The following is a 19439-nucleotide window of genomic DNA, read 5'->3' on the forward strand; positions in this document are numbered from 1 at the left end:
CCGCTGAGGGGGGCGGGACCGCCGGTGTCTGCGCACGCGCGAGGGAGGGAGGCGGGGAGGTGGGCGGAGCCTACAACCCCAAGCGCCTGGAAGCCGCTGCCCATCTAGGTAAGCTGATGGGCAGCCTGTGAGAGTAGGCTGTCACCAGGTGACCCGGCCACTCCGTGCCCACAGGAACTCAGATCATGAGTGTGTATTGTTATTACAGTTGGCCTCTGCCAACTCGCTAGCTTGACCAGGAGAACTTTGAACTTTCCAACCTCCTGCATCAGCACCACGTAGTCGGACTGCACCATCAGGTGTAGCCAGACGATTTTTACCAGATTTCTCAAGATTTCTCCTGACTGAAAATGAAGAGGCAGTATTTCCTCTAAGGGGAAATGTGTATCTCACATACTCACCTGGCCTGTAGGTGGACACCACTTACTTAAATCTTCCAGGTCTCTAGAGGTACATACTGCCCTTTCTCCATGGCTTGTACAGCCTGGAAAAAGAAAATATAAAATAAAATAAAATAGGACAGAGGCTTGGACTGGAAGGAGGTATAACAGGAAGACACTGTACTGTGAACGACCAGCCAGTACCTTCTAGGTGCCAAGAGTTGTGGCAGCTGTCAGGTACTGGCAGTGACTGATTTCCGATATCAACAAAGGGTTGCTTACCCAGAAAGTGTTGTCTAGGGCTGGGGTGTGGCCTAGTAGTTGGAGTTCTTGCCTAGCATGCACACTGGGCCCTGGGCGCCATCCCCGGCACTGTGTGTGCCAGGTGTGGTAGTGCACACTCATAATCCCCAGTGCTTGAGGGGTGTAGGCAGGAGGGTGAGAATATATGATCGTACCCACATGCAAATCTCAGAACTTTCTGGGAGGCTGAGGCAGGAAGACCTTTAGGATTGAGGCAGCCTGGGTTGCTTAGATACCCTGTCTCAAAAACCAAATCAACAGACAAAAAAAGGTGCTTCTAGGAAGTTCAGCATGCATGAGGCCCTGGGTTTGAGCCCTAGCTCTCAAAGAATGCTTACTCTTTACTTGACATCACATTCTAGATCTCTAGTCTTGGGGGCATTCTTGGGGATACAGTTAATCCCACTTTACTAACAGGGAATGGAGGCCCGGAGTGGCTACATAGCTTGTCCCTGGTGTTTTTGAGCTACCCCATGTGGGTGCAGGGATCTGCAAATGCTGAGACCCCCTCTTCCCCTTTCTTCCTGCCAGGGATGATACTGATATGTAACAGGGACACTCAGTGTGGCTTTTCTTTGCTTGCTTCCAGGACCAAAGTGCTTGCATTTGGCAAACAGCTCTTTGAAGCCTGGTGCCTGGAGGGCTGTATAGTATATAGTAGAAGCCATGGCCTCTACGGACTGTTTTCAGAGCAATTAAGTAGCACTCAGATGAGATCAAGATCCAACCCTGTGAACTATGTCTCCTTGGAGGTGGGTTGGGAAGGGTGGGTCCCCAGGAATACTAGCTCTTAGTTGACTTTGGACTTGTGTCATGAGGGCTTTGAAGCATTGGCAGTTAGGTTTATATTCAGGGAGAAAAAAGGAAGAAAGTGTTGTGAAGTAGCCAGAGAACACAGTGCCTACTTTGGGGTGACAGCCTCTTCCAAATCAATGACTTCTAGGAATCAAGGAACTAGATGCCCTCCTCAGCCTCAGCAAATTCAGGTTGTATTAGGTCAGCGAGCCTCACAGGGTAACTAACACCTGTTGCAGACTCAGTCCCTGGCAGGCTCAGGTGAAGTTCTTTCCTCCTGGTATCTCATCCCATGGCCAACATAACCTTCTGAGGGTTGGGGAAGTGGCTCCGTTGGTGGAGTACTTGCCTGCCAGACATGACCATCATGACATAAACCAGGCAGGGCGGAGCACTCCTCTAATTCTATTTATCAGGAGGGAAAAGCAGAAGAGTCAGGAGTTCAAAGTCATCCTTGTCTGCATAGGGAGCTCTAGGCCAGTCTGGGATACATGACATCCTGTCTCCAAAAATGAAGATAATCAAACCAAATGAAGAGAAGATAACCTTGAGGAAGGGACTATGAATACAGTTTAAGAAATCTCATGCCGGTTTGGAGAAATGATTCCACACATGGTCTGACATGAGGCTTACGCTCACAATCATGAGACAACCTACAAACATGCAGTTAGAAACAGGCAGAAGACCTGAGTTGGGTTCTCAGCATCCACATCAGGCAGTTCACAACCAACTGGTACTCCAGCCCCAAGGGACCTGACCCCCTCTTCTGTCCTTTTTGGGCACCAGGCACAAATGTGCCACACAGGATATATGCAGGCAAAACACCTATACATGTAAAATTAAAAGAAATAAGTCTTTAAAAAATGTTTAGGGGCTGGGGAGAGAACTTTTTGCTCCTGGAAAGGATGCAATTTCAATTCCTAGCAGCCATATATTGGCTTACAACTGTTCATAACTCGTTACAAGGGATCCGATGCTCTCTTCTGATTTCCATGGGCACCAAGCATGCACATGGTGCACACACGTACATTCGGGCAAAGCACACAGAAAACAAAACGAATAAACTTAATTAAAATTATTAAAAAATAAATAAAGGCTTATCACCCAGAGGGAAGGTCTTTGACAGTCAGATTGCAGGACCCATCCTACGATGTAAGCAGGCAGAGGCAGTAGAATTGCCTTGAGTTCAGGGACAGCATGAGTACCCAGCCTTGGTTACAGTGTAAAACCCTGAAGGAAAAGGAGACTGTAACAAGCCCTGGAGTAGTAGAATGGCTCTCAGCTCTTTTGCAGGGATGGGAATGAAGAAAGATGGAGGGTTGGTAAGGTGAGTTAGGAGCTTGATGACCTCAGTTGGATCCCCAGGGCCATGGTGGCCGAGAACTGACCTTCACACACGCTGTGGTATGCAGCAATAGTGCCCCATCCCCACCCAGTGCCAACAAACACAGTAACTAAATGTAAAAACACACAAAAACCGTTTAAGCTGGAAGGTGCTTGCACACACCTGTGACCCTCCACCTAGGAAGGGAGGCTGCTTTCTAGGCCACCCTAGGCTACATAGCAGGTTTCAGGTGAGCAAGGGCTATCACCAACCCACTACAATTATGACAGCTGCTGCTGAGTGCTTAGTCAAGTGCTTGTGTGGACCACCTGGTACCAGATGCATCCACTGGGAACTGTGATCATCTGGGAGCTAACGGATGAGGAGTCTGAGGCACACAGACTTCAGGCTTTCTGATGCTCTTTAGCCACTATGTGCTATGATGCTCATTAGCCACTATGTGCTAGCACAATGGAAGGTGCCATTCCTACTGTGCCCAACACGGTGTGTGCCAGGCTCTAGTCCCTCAGCACATCATTATGTGGTTACCAGCAGCTGAGTTTTCATCTCCTGGTTCTTTCTCTTCTGACTGCTTTCTTCCCTCCAGCTGAAAAGAAGGCCAGACCTCTGCATAAGCTCAAAACCCAACCAACAAACCATGGAATGTATTACTGGAGTACTAGGGGCTGAACCTGAGGCCTCATGCTGTGAGGCAAGCACTCAATTACAACAAAATGCATGCTAGTTGCTCTTCTAAAGAACTCAGGTTTGATTCCCAGCATCCACATGGAGGCTCACGACTGTAACTCCAGTTCTAAAGGATCTGAACGCCCTCACTTCTGGCCTCTGTGGGCACTGGGCATGCTTGCGGTGCACAGATATACATGCAGGCAAAATACCCATGCACATAAAATAATTTAAAACAGTTTTTTAAATTAGTTTTTTGAGACAGGGTTTCTCTGTGTGGCCCTGGTTGTTCTGGACTGACTCTGTAGACCAGGCTGGCCTTGAACTCACAGAGATCTGCCTGTCTCAGCCTCCTGAGTGCTGGGATTAAAGTCCAGCACTACAACACCTAGCCAAAATTTATTCTTTATGTGAAGCTGGGTGTCTGGTTCCCTGGAGCTGGAGTTACAGGTGATTGTGGGCTTCGTAATGTGGTTGCTGTGAACTGAGCTTTAGTCCTCTGGAAGAAAAGCCAGGGTTCATCATTGTTGAGCGCCTCCCCTGGCCCCTAACCAGACCACTTTTCACTGCTTAGGTCTCAGACTGGTATTGAACTCAGTCATTGTCTTGGCCTCAGTGCTGGGGCTGGAATGTCTAGGTGTATACAGGCATCTGGACTATATTCCTGTCTCTGGTTGGCTTCAGATATTTACATGAACCTAAACTCAGTGATACTGGCCAATGCTTGTTTCGTTTGTTTTTGTCCCACAGTGTGTCTTTTCCCTGCCCAGCATGCTTTGAGGCATCTTGTAGAGTTTCATCATCCTCTGCAGGTACAGGCTGGTTAGGGAGATACTCCACTCCAACTGCTGCTGTTCAGAGTCGCCTCCTTTGTTTGCTACTTGGACCACACAGCTTCCTGCACTTGTGTTTCTCTCCCAGAGGCCAAGAGAACCCAAGCTGGGTCACAGAACCTCTTTTGGTTTTTGTTCTGCGTGCTTCAGAGTTGTTGGAATTCTGCTACTTTTGTGATTACAGGAAAAAAAAATCATAAAAAATAGAAAGATGTAGGTAGAGTGTTGGCTCCTAAAAAGTGAGGGTGCCTGATGGTAGTCACATGATCATTATGTAACCTGCTAATCGTTATGTAATGAAGTCTGGATACCAAGCACAGAAGTCACAAGCCTTCATTTGTGTAAAGGATGAGAAATGTGTTTGTCTTGAGACTTTGGGTCTTTTCTGACAGGAAATGTCACGTGTTTCCATCACCAGGACTTCCCTCTTGGCTGTCACAGAACCACAGAGGTGAAAGGGACTTTCTTAAAGCCTCATGTGAAAATGCAAGCTTGATGCATTTGCTGACAGGGCTTTTGGTTTTCCTTTCCTTGTTTGGGGGATTGAGACAGGGTCTGTGAACTTCAGGCTGGCCTCAACTTACTAGTAGGCAAGGGTGGCCTTGAACTCCTGATTCTCCTGTCTCTTTATCTCCTGAGTTCCGAGATTACAGGCATGTATTACCACTCTTGGCTTGAAAAATTTGTTTTTATTTTTTAATTCTGTGTATATGTCTGCCTTGTGAGTACAGATGCTCTCAGAGGTAAAGCCAAAAGAAAGTGTTGGATTCCCTGGAGTTGGAGTTACAGTTGTGAAAAGCCTGATGTGGGAGCTACAAACTGAACTTGATCATCTGAAAAAGCAGTACATGCTCTTAACCTCAACTTATGTGTGGAATTAGCTCAAGCTTTCTGGCTTTATTTTGTCACCCTGGTTCTAAGAGTGACTCCTACAATCAAAGAACACCAGTTGGATGGCTCCTGATCAGACATGCACAGGGCTCCTGGGAAACACAGATGAAAAGGAATGTGGGTCCTTGGGCAGACATCATGCCAAATACGTATGTGACCTGCAGGGCTGAGAACTACAATTTCGATGAGTGCTGTGGGGAGCCAGAAGGGGAAGGCTCTGGATCTTTTAGCTGGAAGAATCACAAGACTGCAGAAAGAAAGCAAGACTGAGTTAGAGCTGGACACCAGCAAGTAAGACAGGGAAAGGAAGGGGTGCTGGGAAGGGCATCTGATCCCAGGCAGTAGGGTGGAGAAGCCAGAGGGGTGAAAAGTCGAGGTAGTGGCGCACACCTTTAATCCCAGCACTCTTTTGAGAGGCAGAGGCAAGGGGATCTCTGTTAGTTTGGGGCCAGCTTGGTCTACATAGTGAGTTCAAGTACAGTCAAGGATACACATTAAGATTGTTTAGAAAAAACAAAAAGCAAAAATTCCAGCCAATTGAAAATGATTCTTCATACCTTACATATGTGTCTGGTACTTGTCAAACTCTAAGGATTCTCTTTTTCTCTAAGTTTAAAAAATGTATTTTGCATATATAATTTTTTTTGCCTGAATGTATGACTGTGCATCACATATGTGAATGCCCTCTTGGAGGCCAGAAGAAGGTGTCTAATTCCCTGTGACTGGCATGAGGTTCTGGGGACCTGAACCCAGGTCCTTGAGCAGCCATCCAGATAGGCCCCTTTAAGTTCATCTCTCAGAGAGCTCCCAGTGTAGCAAATAGGAGTTTAGAGAAACCTATGGAAAGTCAAGTGGCAAGCTGTCAGGACATAAGCCAGTGTAGACTGTGCAGGTCCCAAAGGGGAATAGGAGGATTGCACTTGCCCCTCTGGTTTCCATGGTTACAGAACCGAGGGAAGTAAGAAGCCAGCTTCATTCAACAGAGACAGGCTGAGCTCCACAAGTTTGAGAGTAGCCTGGGCTACAAGGCCAGAATATGTAGTGAGCTCTAGACTATCCTGGGCTACCTGTCTCAAACAACTCCTTTAGGTCTTTGTGTTTACTATGTACTAAGCAGTTTCTGTGTAGTTCATTCTGCCTACATCTCACTAGGCAGCAGCTATTATTATTGCCATTATTATTGCTTTTAAAAGATATGATGAAGTTCAGAGAGGTTAAGTGGCTTTGCCATAGTTGGGAACTGAACCCAGGGAGGACACACAGGCTAGGCAGGGGTTCTAGGAATGGGATACAGCCCCAGCCTTCTATGATTTTCTTTTTCAGGCCGGAGCTCGCTAAAGTGTTCATGTTCAGCCTTAAACTCACACTCCTCCTGACTCAGTCTTCGGAATAGTTGGGATTACAGAACCGCGCCCTGAGGTCCAATCTATGGGTTAATGGGAATGATGGATTCCCATTATTGTTACTATCATTCGAGACAGAGTTTCGTTATGTAGCGATTTATTTTTATTTTACATTATACGTTGCTCGCATCTATGTATATGCACCATGTGCGTGAGTAATCCCCGAGCAGGTCAGAGAGGGAAGAACCTCGGTGCTCTGAAAGCAACAATCGCTCCCAAACGCTGAGCCCTCCCCTGAAAGCCCCCAACCCCCGTCCGCATCCTTAACCTCGGTCGCCAGTAGTAACACCCTTGGTCCTCTCTCCAGTCTCGCGCGGCCCCCGCCAGTGCTCCGACTCTCTACCCTCCGCGGTTTCGTCTTTGAAATGGGATCGCGGGTCATGACGTCAGTCGGACTCTCAAGCACCGTCCTGACCAGGGGAAAGCCGGCCAGGAGGAAAAAAACCAATCTCCCCGCTCTGGAACCCGTTTCTATGACAACCCGGCTAACCAGCGTCTGCGGGCCGAGCGCTGCTCGTCACTTCCAGCTCATTTGCTTCCGGGTTCCGCTTGGGCCTCCTCGACTGCCCCTAAGGGGTGAGGTCGGGTTCCGCGGAGAAGCGCTCCTTCCCTCCTCCCGTCTCCCGCCGCCTCCTCTCCGAACAAAAAGCTCCTCGTTCCTCGAGGTCACCTGCTGGCCCCCGGCTTCCGCCGCTCCTTCCCAGGTTCTGCGCGCGGCCTCGACCCAACCTCCCGCAGGGGCCGCCTCCATTGACGTCACTTCCGGGCGGAGTGCTTCCGGGCCGCCCTAGCTCCGGTACTGGTCTCGGTCCCCGGAGCCGGCGGGAGCGTCGGGGCCGTGCTCCGGCGGCGCTGCGCTCGCTTTCCTGGCGGGCAGCGGCAGGTGAGTGCGGGGCAGGCGGGAGGACGGGTCCCCGCGGGCGCCGTCGCTATCCAGGCCCTCGGCTCCGTCCCCGCGGCCGCTGCGCTCGCTCCCGGGTGAGACTGCTCACGCGCCCCCGGCGCCCTCGGGGGCAGGCACCGCGCCGTGGCCCGCAGCCGGGAGGGGAGGCGGACCTGGCTTTGGACTCACCGAGTGACCTTGCCCGAGTCGCTCCGCCTCGAGAGGCTCGGTCTTCGGGTCTGTGAGCAGGGACGCGGCGGTCTTCCGGGGCTGCGGTGGGCGTGGAATGAGAGGACGCCGGCGTTGCACGGTGCTGCGGTACAGCAGGTGTCCAGTTACAGGTCCCGGCACTTCATAAGCAGACGGAGGGGCGTTAGCGAGAGCTTGCCCAGCGTGTCCGATACCCTGGGTTCTGCCCCCGTTCCCGGTATCACCGACAAAAGACCCTATGCGCCTGCCTTTGAGCCCGGGGCGTTTTCCCCGCCGCTATGGCGGTCAGGGGCAGGTGGCTCATCCAACAGGGAGTAGCCGCCGCAGGTTTACATCCCCTGCAGGGAAGGGACATAGCTCCCTTCGGAACCCCCCAGAGAAGCAAGCCATGTTCCAGCACAGCCCAAGTTGTTTTCAGAGATTTGGGAGGCCCCGGTGACTGTTTCTGGAGGCTAGTAGGAGTGACTGTTTCTGGAGGCTAGTAGTGTGCAGGAGTGCTGGGTCTGGGAACTTCTTGCTTAGAATGAGTGCATAGAGGTGAGATAGAGAGAAGAGGAATGGAGCCGCATCTCTGATTCTACTTGAAGGATGAAGCTGAATGAGGGGTGTGTAAGCATGTAGAATGCAGAACTGGGACCCAAATAGCACCTGCTAGTATAGAGAGGGATTGCCTTTCAATGCCACCGGCACATCACATTCTGCTCGAATGGGCCAGCAGTGGTAAAGCCGAACCGATGCTCTACTTCCCAGATTATTTAGTTTTCATTCAGCTGAACTTTAAACGCGTTCCCCGTTGAATGTTTAAAGAATAATTGTTGTTAAAGCCCCCCCCCCCCCCCCCCCCGCCTGTGCACTAGCTTCGTCTTCACTGACTTGCTTTACAAAGGGGCCCAGATTGTGGATTCAGGAGGTGCCACCCAGAGCTGATGGCTCGAGGCATCCATCCTTCTGCTTCTGTGTTCTAGATATTCAAAGAGCTGTATTTTTCCCTCTGCCAGTCTGGAATAGTTTGGCATTCCAGTCTTTGGGTTGCTTGGAGAAATTAACAGCTTCTGTCGCTGGGCTGTCTTGCTCTCCTGTAACCAGGCTGTGTTTTGCAGAGAATGTGTGTTTTTGTTGTGCTTTCCTGAGTGCTGGGAATAAATTGCTGGCTCTGCGCTCAGAAAAGACACCAGTTAGGACCAGCCACAAGGCAGCCTGTATTCTTAGGAAATATATTCAGCAGGGATGATGTAACTGCCTCACTGCTGGCTGGTCTCTGGCCAGCCTCTCTCTTGGGCCATTGAGCTTACATCATAAAGAGGCTGGTGGCTCTTCCAGCCCATTTGGTGTGGGAAGATGGCAGTTTTGCTACTATGAGAATCAGATTCCTGGCTGCAGGTATTTTGACTGATTAGCTTTCAAGGAGTCCACCCCAGAAGATGCAGCAAGATGGCTTTTGCCTAGGGTTAGATTCAGGTTCAAGTCTCAGATCCACGACTTCTTGGTGGCAACTTAGGGTGGGTGAGCTGGCTGTCTGTGCTCAGTTCCCTCTTTAATGTCGGCTGTCCTGTAGATCTCACTAATTCTCAAACAGCTGGCACAGGGATCTGTATATTCTGACCCCTTTGTACTGATACCGGTTATAGCAGAAATGAGGGAACTGAATGGAAGAATGCCAGCCCTCAGACCTGTTGGTCCTTTTGGCTCTGCTGGAGATGTTGAGTGCATCTCGGTTTCCTTGGCTGCTGTCAAGATGAAATGGGGAGCCTGTTGTCACTTGGAACATAGTGGGTCCCTAGTCATTGTTTTGTTCTCTTACCCTGCTATGCATGGTGTATTTGGGTCTTTACAACTGTGCATGTATCTATAGAGGAAGCTAGAGGTTGCATGACTTTTTCTTATCTCTGCACTTTAAGATTTATTTATTTTTATTTATGCGATTGGGTGTTTTGCCTTCATGCATGTCTATGGACCATGTGTGTGCCCTGGAGGCCTGAAGAGGGTGTCAGATCCCCTGGGGTTGGAGGTACAGACTGTGGTAAGCCTGGTGAGCCCCCATGTGGGTTCTGGGAATAAAATCCAGGTCCTCTGTAAAAAGCAGCCAGGGCCCTTAACCACTGAGCTATCTCTCCAGCCTCCCTCCCCCCCTTAGAATTCTTTAAAAAATGTGTGTGAGTATTTTGCTCCATATATATCATATTCTGGCATGTCCATATTCTGGGCATGCCAGGTGCCCACAGAGGTCAGAAGAGGGTGTCAGATCCCCTTAACTGGAGTTATGGACAGTGGTGAGCTATCATAAGGGTGCTGGAAATAAAACACAGCTTCCTCCAAGAACAGTTGTTTTTAATCACTTCTAGCCACTACCACTATCTATCTATCTATCTATCTATCTATCTATCTATCTATCTATTTATTTTGTGCTAGGGTATTACTGTGTAGCCCTGGGTGGGCTGGAACTTACATAGATCCACCTGCCTGCCTCTCTCTGCTACCAAGTGTTGGAACTAGGTCCTCTTCATTTTATTTTATTTTATTTTATTTTCCAGACAGGGTGTTTTTGTGTAGCCCTGGCTGTCCTGGAACTCACTCTGTAGAGGAGGCCGGCCTTCAGCTCAGGTATCCGCCTGCCTTTGCCTCCTGGCACTGGGTTCAGTATGTGCTCCAACACATCAGGCTTTTTAATTACTTTTTGAGAAGGGGTCTCTCACTGAACCTGGAGCTTTCCCTGATCTTACTAGGCAGGCTGTTCATCAAGCTCCCAGGATTCTCCTGTCTTTGCTCCCTAGTGCTGATGCTACAGTGTGTACAGTGAGTTCTTCATGCTTTCATGGAAAGTACTGCCAAACCCTCTCTCCATGCCCTCTCCTTTTTTTGATACAGGATCTTTAACTCTGCACCCCAGGCTGGCTTTGAATTCTTAGAGATCTTCCTGTTCTAATGAGTGCTGGGGTTGCAGTCGTTCATTTTCTCTTGCCTTCCCCCCCCCCACCAGCCCTGTTGAGATTTTCTTGAGAATAGTCCAGACTGGACTCAATGCTTGGCAACCCTTCTGCCTCAGCCTCCAGGGCTGGGGTTCCCCGTGTGTGCTGCTGCCGCGCTCAGCTTCAGGGTTCTTGCTGCATGTGTTTCTCACCCTTATTTTAGGACTGTGAGCGCCCACTGAAGCTGTGGGTTTCCTTTCCTTGTTTGTTGTTTGCCAGCCAAAAACAAGGGTGCGGAGTGAGCAGCCATTGCCAAACAGCACCTTTGAGCTGAGTGGGGCAGGAGGATGGCTCCCTTTGAAAATACCACCTACCTGAGCTCAAGGCTGATTGCCACAGAGAGGGAAAAAATAGCAATGTTTAGGAAGATGCATGGGAGCCACCTTATTGCTGCTGTCCACCTCAGAAGACTTTCTATATAACCCTGGCTGTCCTGGAACTCACTATCAGACTGGCCTTGGACTCACAGAGACCCACCTGCCTCTGCTTCCAGAGTGCTGGGATTAAAGGTGTGTATGACCATGCCTGTCTTATTTTATGTGTATGGGTGACTTGCCTGCTTATAGGTCTGTGCACCATGTGTGTGCAGTGCCCTCAGAGGTCAGAAGAAGGCATCAGATCCCCCGGGACTGGAGTGACAAGGGCAAGACAGGTCTGTGTTGCTATGTGGGTGCTGGAAGTGAAACCTGAGTCCTCTGCAAGAGCTGCCAGAGCATTTAGTTGCTGAAACATGTCTCCAGTCCCCAGCCTTTCTTATTAATATTTTACCTTGGCACTTGGAAGGCTGAGGCAAGAGGATCAGAAGTTCAAGGCCATCCTCAGCTGTATAGCAGATTTGAGGCCGCACTAGGATCTTATGCATGGCAGGCATGTGCTCCACTACTGTGGCATCCATCCCCTCTTTTTGGTTTTCAATCTTAATGAAAGCCAGTTTGTGCTTCAGAAGCAGGAGGGGGCTTCTCATAGGGAAACCCCATGTTTATGACCAAGAGTAGCTGCAAATGTCCTCTTTGACTGGCAGTGAGTTTGTATTGAGAGGATGTACATGCTTGGGTGGCTGCTGAGCTGTTCTAGGGAGCATTGGTTTATACTGTCTTCACTAATAGCCTCTACAGTTCCTGTCTCCCACCCATAACCAGGCCAGGTAGAAGGTAGGTGCTCTGTAAAACACTTATGGGACATGGGTTTCAGGGCTGTCCGGGACATAGACTCTTTCTGAGCTTGAGGCCGCATGACATGCCATATTTGTCACTCATCCTCCAGCTGCCCTCGTGACCCTGCTGAGAGACTGAATGCATGGATTCCTTATATGATGGTTCCTACTTGAAACTGCATCAGTGTTAATTACTGGGGTGACCTCTGGCTTCATGGGAGTTACAGGTTATAGGGAAGAAACTGAGAGGAAGCTAGTAAAAGAATAAATCTAGCAGTTTCAATTTGTGGCTATTCCAGGATAACATTGCAGTGAGGGACTGGGAAGGTGGGGTTTACTCAGCTCTGTGTTGGAGCTGAGGCCTGGTGGTTCTGTGAACCCTGATGGTGCCAGAACACAGATCTGCTAGAGGCCCTCACAGGTCAGCTTCAAGCCTCTCTTTCCTTTCTGTAGTCTCAGTGATGCTGATGAGTGTTGCCTCACCTGGGCAGGTGCAGAGATTAGCTTAGAGTAAGATGGCCACCACCCATACTCTGGGGTTCTGGCCAGGAAAGTGTCAGGCACAGTTCACACCCACTCCGCTGGAGCCTTCTTGAGAAAGCTTGCTGTCTTGAGAGTGGGCCCCTTGCCAGGGCAGAGAAGGTCCTGTCACCATCTCACTAAACAAGCTTAAGTCCTTACTTGGCCATATTGTGCAGACCTGTGTGTGCTGATCAGGGTTCATGAGCCAAAGGAGCCAAAGGGTTGAGGGATCGTCCCCAGGTTACTTGGACGGGGACTCTGAACTCGGGCTTTGGAGCCCTCGCCTTGCTGCCTCGCTGGTACTGGCATACCCTTCTGGGCGATGTTTGCCTGCAGTGTGTAGCAGCGTGAGTGAGTGCTGCTGTATTTGCCGGAGGCCGTCTATGAGCTGCTGGGCTGGTGTGCATTCTGGCCCCAGCTCAGCACTTTTCCTTCTCCCAGAAGGCTGTAGCCCCCTAAGGTGAAGGGGACAGCAGTCTGCCTGGCCTCTGTAGGCTTTCTTCAGACCCTCAAACTCTTCAGTAGCTTCATGTGGCCATTCACAGAAAGCCTGCTGTGTGTACTGCTGGGAGTGGGGTGAAGGGTCTCTCGCATAGATCAGTACAGTCCCAGCCCCCACCATCAGGACAGTGGCTGGTGTGTCCTGTGAGTCAGCCTTCTCCACCCTCCCACCTCCCCCAGCCCTCTTTGTGCCTGGTCTTAGCAGCCTCCTTTCTGTTGGTGCCAAGCTCCTTCCTGCTCCAGGAAAGCAGGGTGTGGTGGGCTGGACTTGGACTCTGGAGCCTTCCTGGGCTCTGACCTTTGTTTCGCCTTGGTAGCTTTGTGACCCTGGGTGGTTTCTCAATAACTGCTTGTCTTCGGGGGCCACAGTAGCTCCTGCACCCCACTTGCTCAGGAGTAAGGGAGTTGGTGCTTGGGACATGCTCTGCAGAGCCAGCCCAGCACCTCCTCCTGTACCTCCAGGGCCACACCCTGGCCTGGCAGTGCTTCGGGTTTAACTTTGCCTCGGGGCTTTCCCAAACTCCTTCTCTGTGACACCAAGGCCAAGCAGCGTGTGCCAGCTCTCTGACCCTGCCTCAGGGCATTAGTCAGCTCTGTGAGCTGCTGAGCTGCAGGGCCTGCTGTGTTTTTAACACCTTGAACCATGTGTGTGTCCCCTGTCCTCCAGGTGGAAGGGAGAGCATATGGAGACCATCTGGGCTAAAGAGCTCTGGGCTTGCTGGCCTCAGCATTCTGAAGCTGGGGTAGGGACTAGTCAGAAGGGTGATGGCTTCTTGTTCTTCCCTTTTCAGAGCATGCGCTGGTCCCTAGGCACCATGCCAGTTCTTCATATGATGTGCCAACCCCCAGTCCCAGAGCCATGGGGGAGATGAGGTAGCCCTTGGGTTTGATTGGGGAAGCCCAGTTCAATGGATACGAAGTACAAGGATGATTTATTTCGGAAGTACGTGCAGTTCCATGAGAGCAAAGTGGACACCACCCCCGGCAAGCAGCAGCCTGGCAGCGATGAGTACCTGCGAGTGGCAGCCGCCACGCTGCTCAGCCTGCACAAGGTGGACCCCTTGCAACGATTTCGGCTGATCCGCTTTTATGAAGTGGTGGAGAGCTCCCTCCGCTCACTGAGCAGCTCCAGCCTGGGTGCTCTGCACTGCGCCTTCAGCATGCTAGAGATGGTGGCCATCAACCTCTTCCTGTTCCCCTGGAAGAAAGAGTTCCGCAGCATCAAGGTGAGGTGGGGTGGCCGCCTCTGCCTGCTGCTCCCTCCTGAGTGCACGGGCCCTGTTCTCATCCCATGGTCTCCAAGCATTTGGGTGCTGGTGTGGACCAAAGCCCCAGTTGGGGAAGGTGGGGGGTTGGGAAAAGATTCTGTACTTTCCATAGCAGGGGAACTGGGGGCAGGGCGGTGGCGAATAGAGACTGCACCAAGTCAGGCTGGAACCGTGGCATGGTCTGTGTGTGTGTTTGTTTATTGTAGTGGGGATTAAAGCTATGGTGCATGCTGAATCCCAAGCTATATCCCCAAAGGGACATTCTCTGGGCTTAGTGTCACACTATCTATAATCTCATCCCTTTTGCTTCCCTGTGGAACAGAGCCTTCACACGTATACAGAAACCTGATGGCCTCGTTAGCCTCGTAGGGGCCTCTTGTGTCCCTTGCTTAGTGGTGTGCATTTAGCATGTTCTTGCCTCTGTGGCCTATAGGCAGAAGCTCCCTGTCTCTCCCTGCTAGTCCTGCTCTGCACTTGGTTTGAACAGGCTTCTCTGTAGCATGCCTCTTTTTTTTTTTTTTTTTGGCCCACTTTCTCCCTAGACCTACACAGGCCCTTTTGTTTACCATGTCAAGTCCACATTGCTGGAGGAGGACATCCGAGCCATTCTGAGGTTCATGGGCTATGAGCCTGAGTTGGGAACGGCGTACAAACTCAAGGAGCTTGTGGAGTCCCTCCAGGTGAAGATGGTCTCCTTTGAGCTCTTCCTGGCCAAGGTTGAGTGTGAGCAGATGCTGGGGATCCACTCGAAGGTGAAGGACAAGGGCTACTCGGAGCTGGATGTGGTGACTGAACGCAAGAGCAGCACAGAGGATGTGCATGGGTGCTCAGATGCTCTGCGGCGGCGAGCTGAGAGCAGGGAGCACCTGACCACTTCCATGGCTCGTGTGGCACTTCAGAAGTCGGCCAGTGAGCGGGCAGCCAAGGACTACTACAAGCCCCGAGTAACTAAACCCTCCAGGTCAGTGGATGCTTACGATAGCTACTGGGAGGGCAGGAAGCTCCCCTCAAAGGCCTCACTGAGTTTGCGAAAGGAGCCCCTGGCCATGGATGTAGGGGATGACCTGAAGGATGAGATCGTTCGCCCTTCCCCCTCCTTGTTGACCATGTCCAGCTCCCCCCATGGTAGCCCTGATGACCTTCCATCCATCTCCTCCATCAACGGCCTTGGCCTGCTGCGCAGTACGTACTTTTCCACTCAGGATGACGTGGACCTGTATACAGACTCAGAACCCAGGGCCACCTACAGGAGGCAGGATGCTCTACGGCCAGATGTATGGCTGGTCAAAAACGATGCCCATCCCATCTACCACAAACGTTCACCCCCCACCAAAGAGTCTGCCCTCTCCAAGTGCCAAAACTGCGGCCTGTCCTGCAGCTCCTCCCTCTGCCAGCGCTGTGACAGTCTATTTGTCTGTACTTCGGCCTCCAAGCCCAGCGCCTTTCCCAGTAAGGCCTCTGCTCATGACAGCCTGGTCCATGGGACACCTATTCGGGAGAAGTATGTGGGCCAGACTCAGGGCCTTGACCGGCTGCCACCTGTCCACTCAAAGCCCAAGCCCTCTACCACAGCCACCTCCCGCTGTGGCTTCTGTAACCGTGTGGGTGCCACCAACACCTGCACCCAGTGTTCAAAAGTCTCCTGCGACGCCTGCCTTGGCGCCTACCACTACGACCCCTGCTGCAGAAAGAGCGAGCTGCACAAGTTCATGCCCAACAACCAGCTCAACTACAAATCCACGCAGTTCTCCCATCTCGTGTACAGATAGGCTCCACCCCATCTTCCGCTACAAGGGCTACACCACTGACCTGGCTTGGTCCCGTCAAGACGTAGCAGAGCAGCGTCAGCAGCGGAGACCTGAGCTTGACCATGGGAGCGGCCAGGGTCCCTGCTCCTTTGCGTAGGAGTTCCCTTAGCACTTGACGCGCCACCCGGCAGCTGCTGCGTGTGTGGTCTGAGGGACAGGGTGGCCCCCATTCCCTCATCTCTCCACTCCCTGCGCAGCTGGTTTGGGTTTGGGTTTGGGTTTGGGTTCTGGTTCCTCTGAAAGGTCTCTTGTCTCTGGAACTCTCGCCATACCTACCCCTCCCACTGCAAAGCCAGCTTGGACTGGGAAGGGTCCTTTGGGTCACCTTCAAATGCCCACCAGGAGTGGCGAGCTGGAGGCCTGCTGGCTTGTGAAATGAGCCCTCCTGCCACACCGGGCCTCTCTGATGGCTCGCCTCTTTTCCTACTCTCCTGATACAAGGATCCCTAGGCAGATGTCCCCACCCCCTGCCCTGCCCCCTCAACCAGTATCAAAGGGGAGCCAAGTCCAGTATTAGCTGAATGCCATCTTGCCGGTTGCACTCAATTAGCCCACAGTGTTGGCGAGCTCTGCTCAGCAATCGGAAAATGGACTCCGCAACAGGACTGATGTCCCTTCTTGTTTGCACCTCCCCCCCCCTTACTTTACTGTACATACACAGTTTGAGGTTTATTTTCAGGTGAGTATTCAATTTGCTGTGTGTTTCAACATGGTGAAAGAAATAATGATACGATATTTATAAAGGTGCCCTGGGTCCTTTAGTCTTCCAAGCGGGGGTGCTCATGCCCTTTCCTGGGTAGTCTCCACTTGCTAGGGTGGAGCTGAGAGCCTCGGGGTAGGGGGCTGACAAAGCCCACGTCCCTTCTCATGTGAGAGCTGCTGCCCTTCTCTAGAGTAAATATTATACAGCTACCTCCAGTGTGCACGAGGGTTAGCACGGTGCCGAGGTCTGCAGGGACCCCAGGGACAAGGTGGAGGAACTCAGCCCTCACATCTACAGCTCTGGTCTTGGTGCCTGCTGAGCATGGATCTTGTACCCCAAACCTCGAGTTTCATTTCAGAAGGAAATTCAGGTGGGGTTCCCTCACCCATCTAAGCCTTCCTCACTGGTTCCCAGGGCTCTCGGCAGTGGCTGTCAGTCTTTTTGCACTAGGGTGGGTAGAGGTGATGTGTGCCCATCGGACAGATGCTTCTCCAGTACTCAGCCAAGTGTCCATGAGCCCTTGTGTAAATTACCCACCTCTGGATTTTCCTTTCTGGGGAGCAGAGCCAGGAATAGGGCAGGAATTTGAGACTGTCACTTCCTTGTGAACTGGTAACACACTTTAGCCATAGGCAGTTGTGATGTCCACTGTTTGGGATCTGCTTGCTAGTGGGATTTCCCTAAGAAAGGCATTCAGCTTCGGAGCAGGCTTGACTGGCCAAACCCTGAGCCACTGTGAATTTGCTGGTGTCCTTCCTATTTACTGGAGTGATTTTAAGGTTTTCAGATCTTACATGGCTCTTTTGTATCTCTAGCTGATAGATCACATGTAGATAGGTGTATATACAGCTAAGTTTGAGCAGTTTTATTACTGAGACTACCCTCCCTGGGCAGCTGTCGTTGACGCTCCCACACTTCAGAACTGTCGATGCCTGGCCCACTCCTGAGAGCTCTAGTTTGCTATTCCAGTTTGTTCCAGAATTGCAGGGACTTGAGATGGAGCCCAGGTTGCCTGAGTTAGTCCAATGTGCTTTCCACCAGGAAATATTGTGTGTACAGACTGGCATGGCCTCACCCTCCTCGGTGTATCTCACTGTGGGAGATTGCTGTGATCTGGATAGCTGAGTAAATGCTAATTTAAAAATGCACATATTTTGCATTTGATTTCTACAGAGTTGAAATGTTCAGAGAAAAATTTAAAAAACTAAATAAAGTGTCTTCCATTGTTAAAACAAAGTGTTTATGGAGTTAACAGCGCCCTTCTGTGGCTTCCCTCATTTGCAGCACACTCTGGCCTATAAGGCATTGTTAGCTCAAGTGACAGAACTGTCTGGTCATCTGGGGGAGATGGGAACCAGGCCCAGGGGTCAGCTGCTCATTTCCCCACAGTGGGCTGTGTCCTGGGAGAAGCAGTTGTTGGTGGCTGCAGGCATTATTAAGACTCCCTCCCTCCCTTTTATTCCTGCCTCCAGATTTCTCTAATTAAAGGCATGTTCTACCACACCCAGCCAAAAAAACCAAACTAGACAGGTGGTGAGATGTCACTGTGGTTAAGAACACTGGCTGCCAGGTGATGGTGGCACACGCCTTTAGTCCCAGCACTTAGGAGGCAGAGGCAGGCGGATCTCTGAGTTCAAGACTAGCCTGGTCTACAGAACTAGGTCATGGACAGGCTCCAACAGAGAAACCCTGTCTCAAAACAAAAAAACAAAACACCAGCTGCTGTTCCAAGGACCTAGGTTCAATTCCTAGCACTGGCATTGTGGCTTACATCTATTTCTAACTCCAGTTCCAGGGGATCTGCAGGCACCAGGTATGCATGCACATGGTATACATACATACATACATACATACATACATACATACATGTAGGCAAAACACCCATACACAGAATCATTTTAAAAATCTATTCATGTGTGTATTTTTGTTTCCATCAAGCTCAGGTCCCTCACATTTGGGACTGTTGGGGGTGCTGAAGACAGGGCCTGAGGTATGCTAGACAAGTGATGTCTGTCTGAGCCAGTCTGTCCCAGCCCAGGCTGATGTATCTTTAAATTGCCTTTGCCTTTGCTACTGAGGCTGCAGAGCATAGGCACCCCAGTGTTTCCGTGTGTGTGTGTGTGTGTGTGTGTGTGTGTGTGTGTGTGTGTGTTGTGTGTGTGTGAGAGAGAGACAGAAGGGGAGAGAGGAGGGATAAATGCATTTTTACATGTGTTTGCATTATTGAAAGCCCATTGCTCTCCACCTTCATTGAGGTTGGATATAGTGACCCTCAAGAAGCCGTTTGAGAGGCTTGCTTAGTCTAATTGTGCTATCACATGTTTTAGTCTCTTGATTTCTTAAAAACTGGTTGCCTCTCCCTGATTTCTGCCTATCGTCATGCATTGTTGCAAAGTGCTTTGTGAGCTGAGGATAATCCCTTCAGTGGGCCCGGCCAGCTGAGTGCCTGAGGCCTGCTCGGTTCTGACACTGGAGTCTCCATTGGCAACATCCAGGGCCTGTGTGGGCAGATGGAAGAGGGTGATATGGGGTTGCTGGGTCATTCAGGGGCCCAGTTCTACTTTACGTGTGTAAGACTTGTTTCTTTCTTTCCTTTTTCCTTTCTCAAGTTTTTTTCCAGACAGGGTTTCTCTGTATTGCTGTGGAGCCTGTCCTGGAACTCTCTCTGTAGACCAGGCTGGCCTCGAACTCACAGACATCCTCCTGCCTCTGCCTCCTGAATGCTGGGACTAAAGGTGTGCACCACCAACACCGGATTTTTTTCTTCTTTCAGACAGGGTTTCTCTGTGTAGCCCTGGCTGTCCTAGAA

General features: G+C 50.9%; 1 protein-coding gene across 1 annotated transcript; it reads left to right on the forward strand.

Moving 5' to 3' along the window:
- The first annotated feature begins 7349 nt into the window (after positions 1–7349).
- On the forward strand, positions 7350–17866 carry Spata2 (spermatogenesis associated 2). Its single transcript, XM_051185992.1, has 3 exons — positions 7350–7499; positions 13643–14077; positions 14662–17866. Exons 2-3 carry the CDS (start codon positions 13760–13762, stop codon positions 15886–15888), a joined length of 1545 nt encoding a protein of 514 aa, XP_051041949.1. The 5' UTR covers positions 7350–7499; positions 13643–13759; the 3' UTR covers positions 15889–17866.
- Positions 17867–19439: the final 1573 nt, after the last annotated feature.

This window comes from Phodopus roborovskii, unplaced genomic scaffold (assembly GCF_943737965.1).
Source record: "Phodopus roborovskii unplaced genomic scaffold, PHOROB, whole genome shotgun sequence".
Lineage (NCBI taxonomy): Eukaryota > Metazoa > Chordata > Mammalia > Rodentia > Cricetidae > Phodopus > Phodopus roborovskii.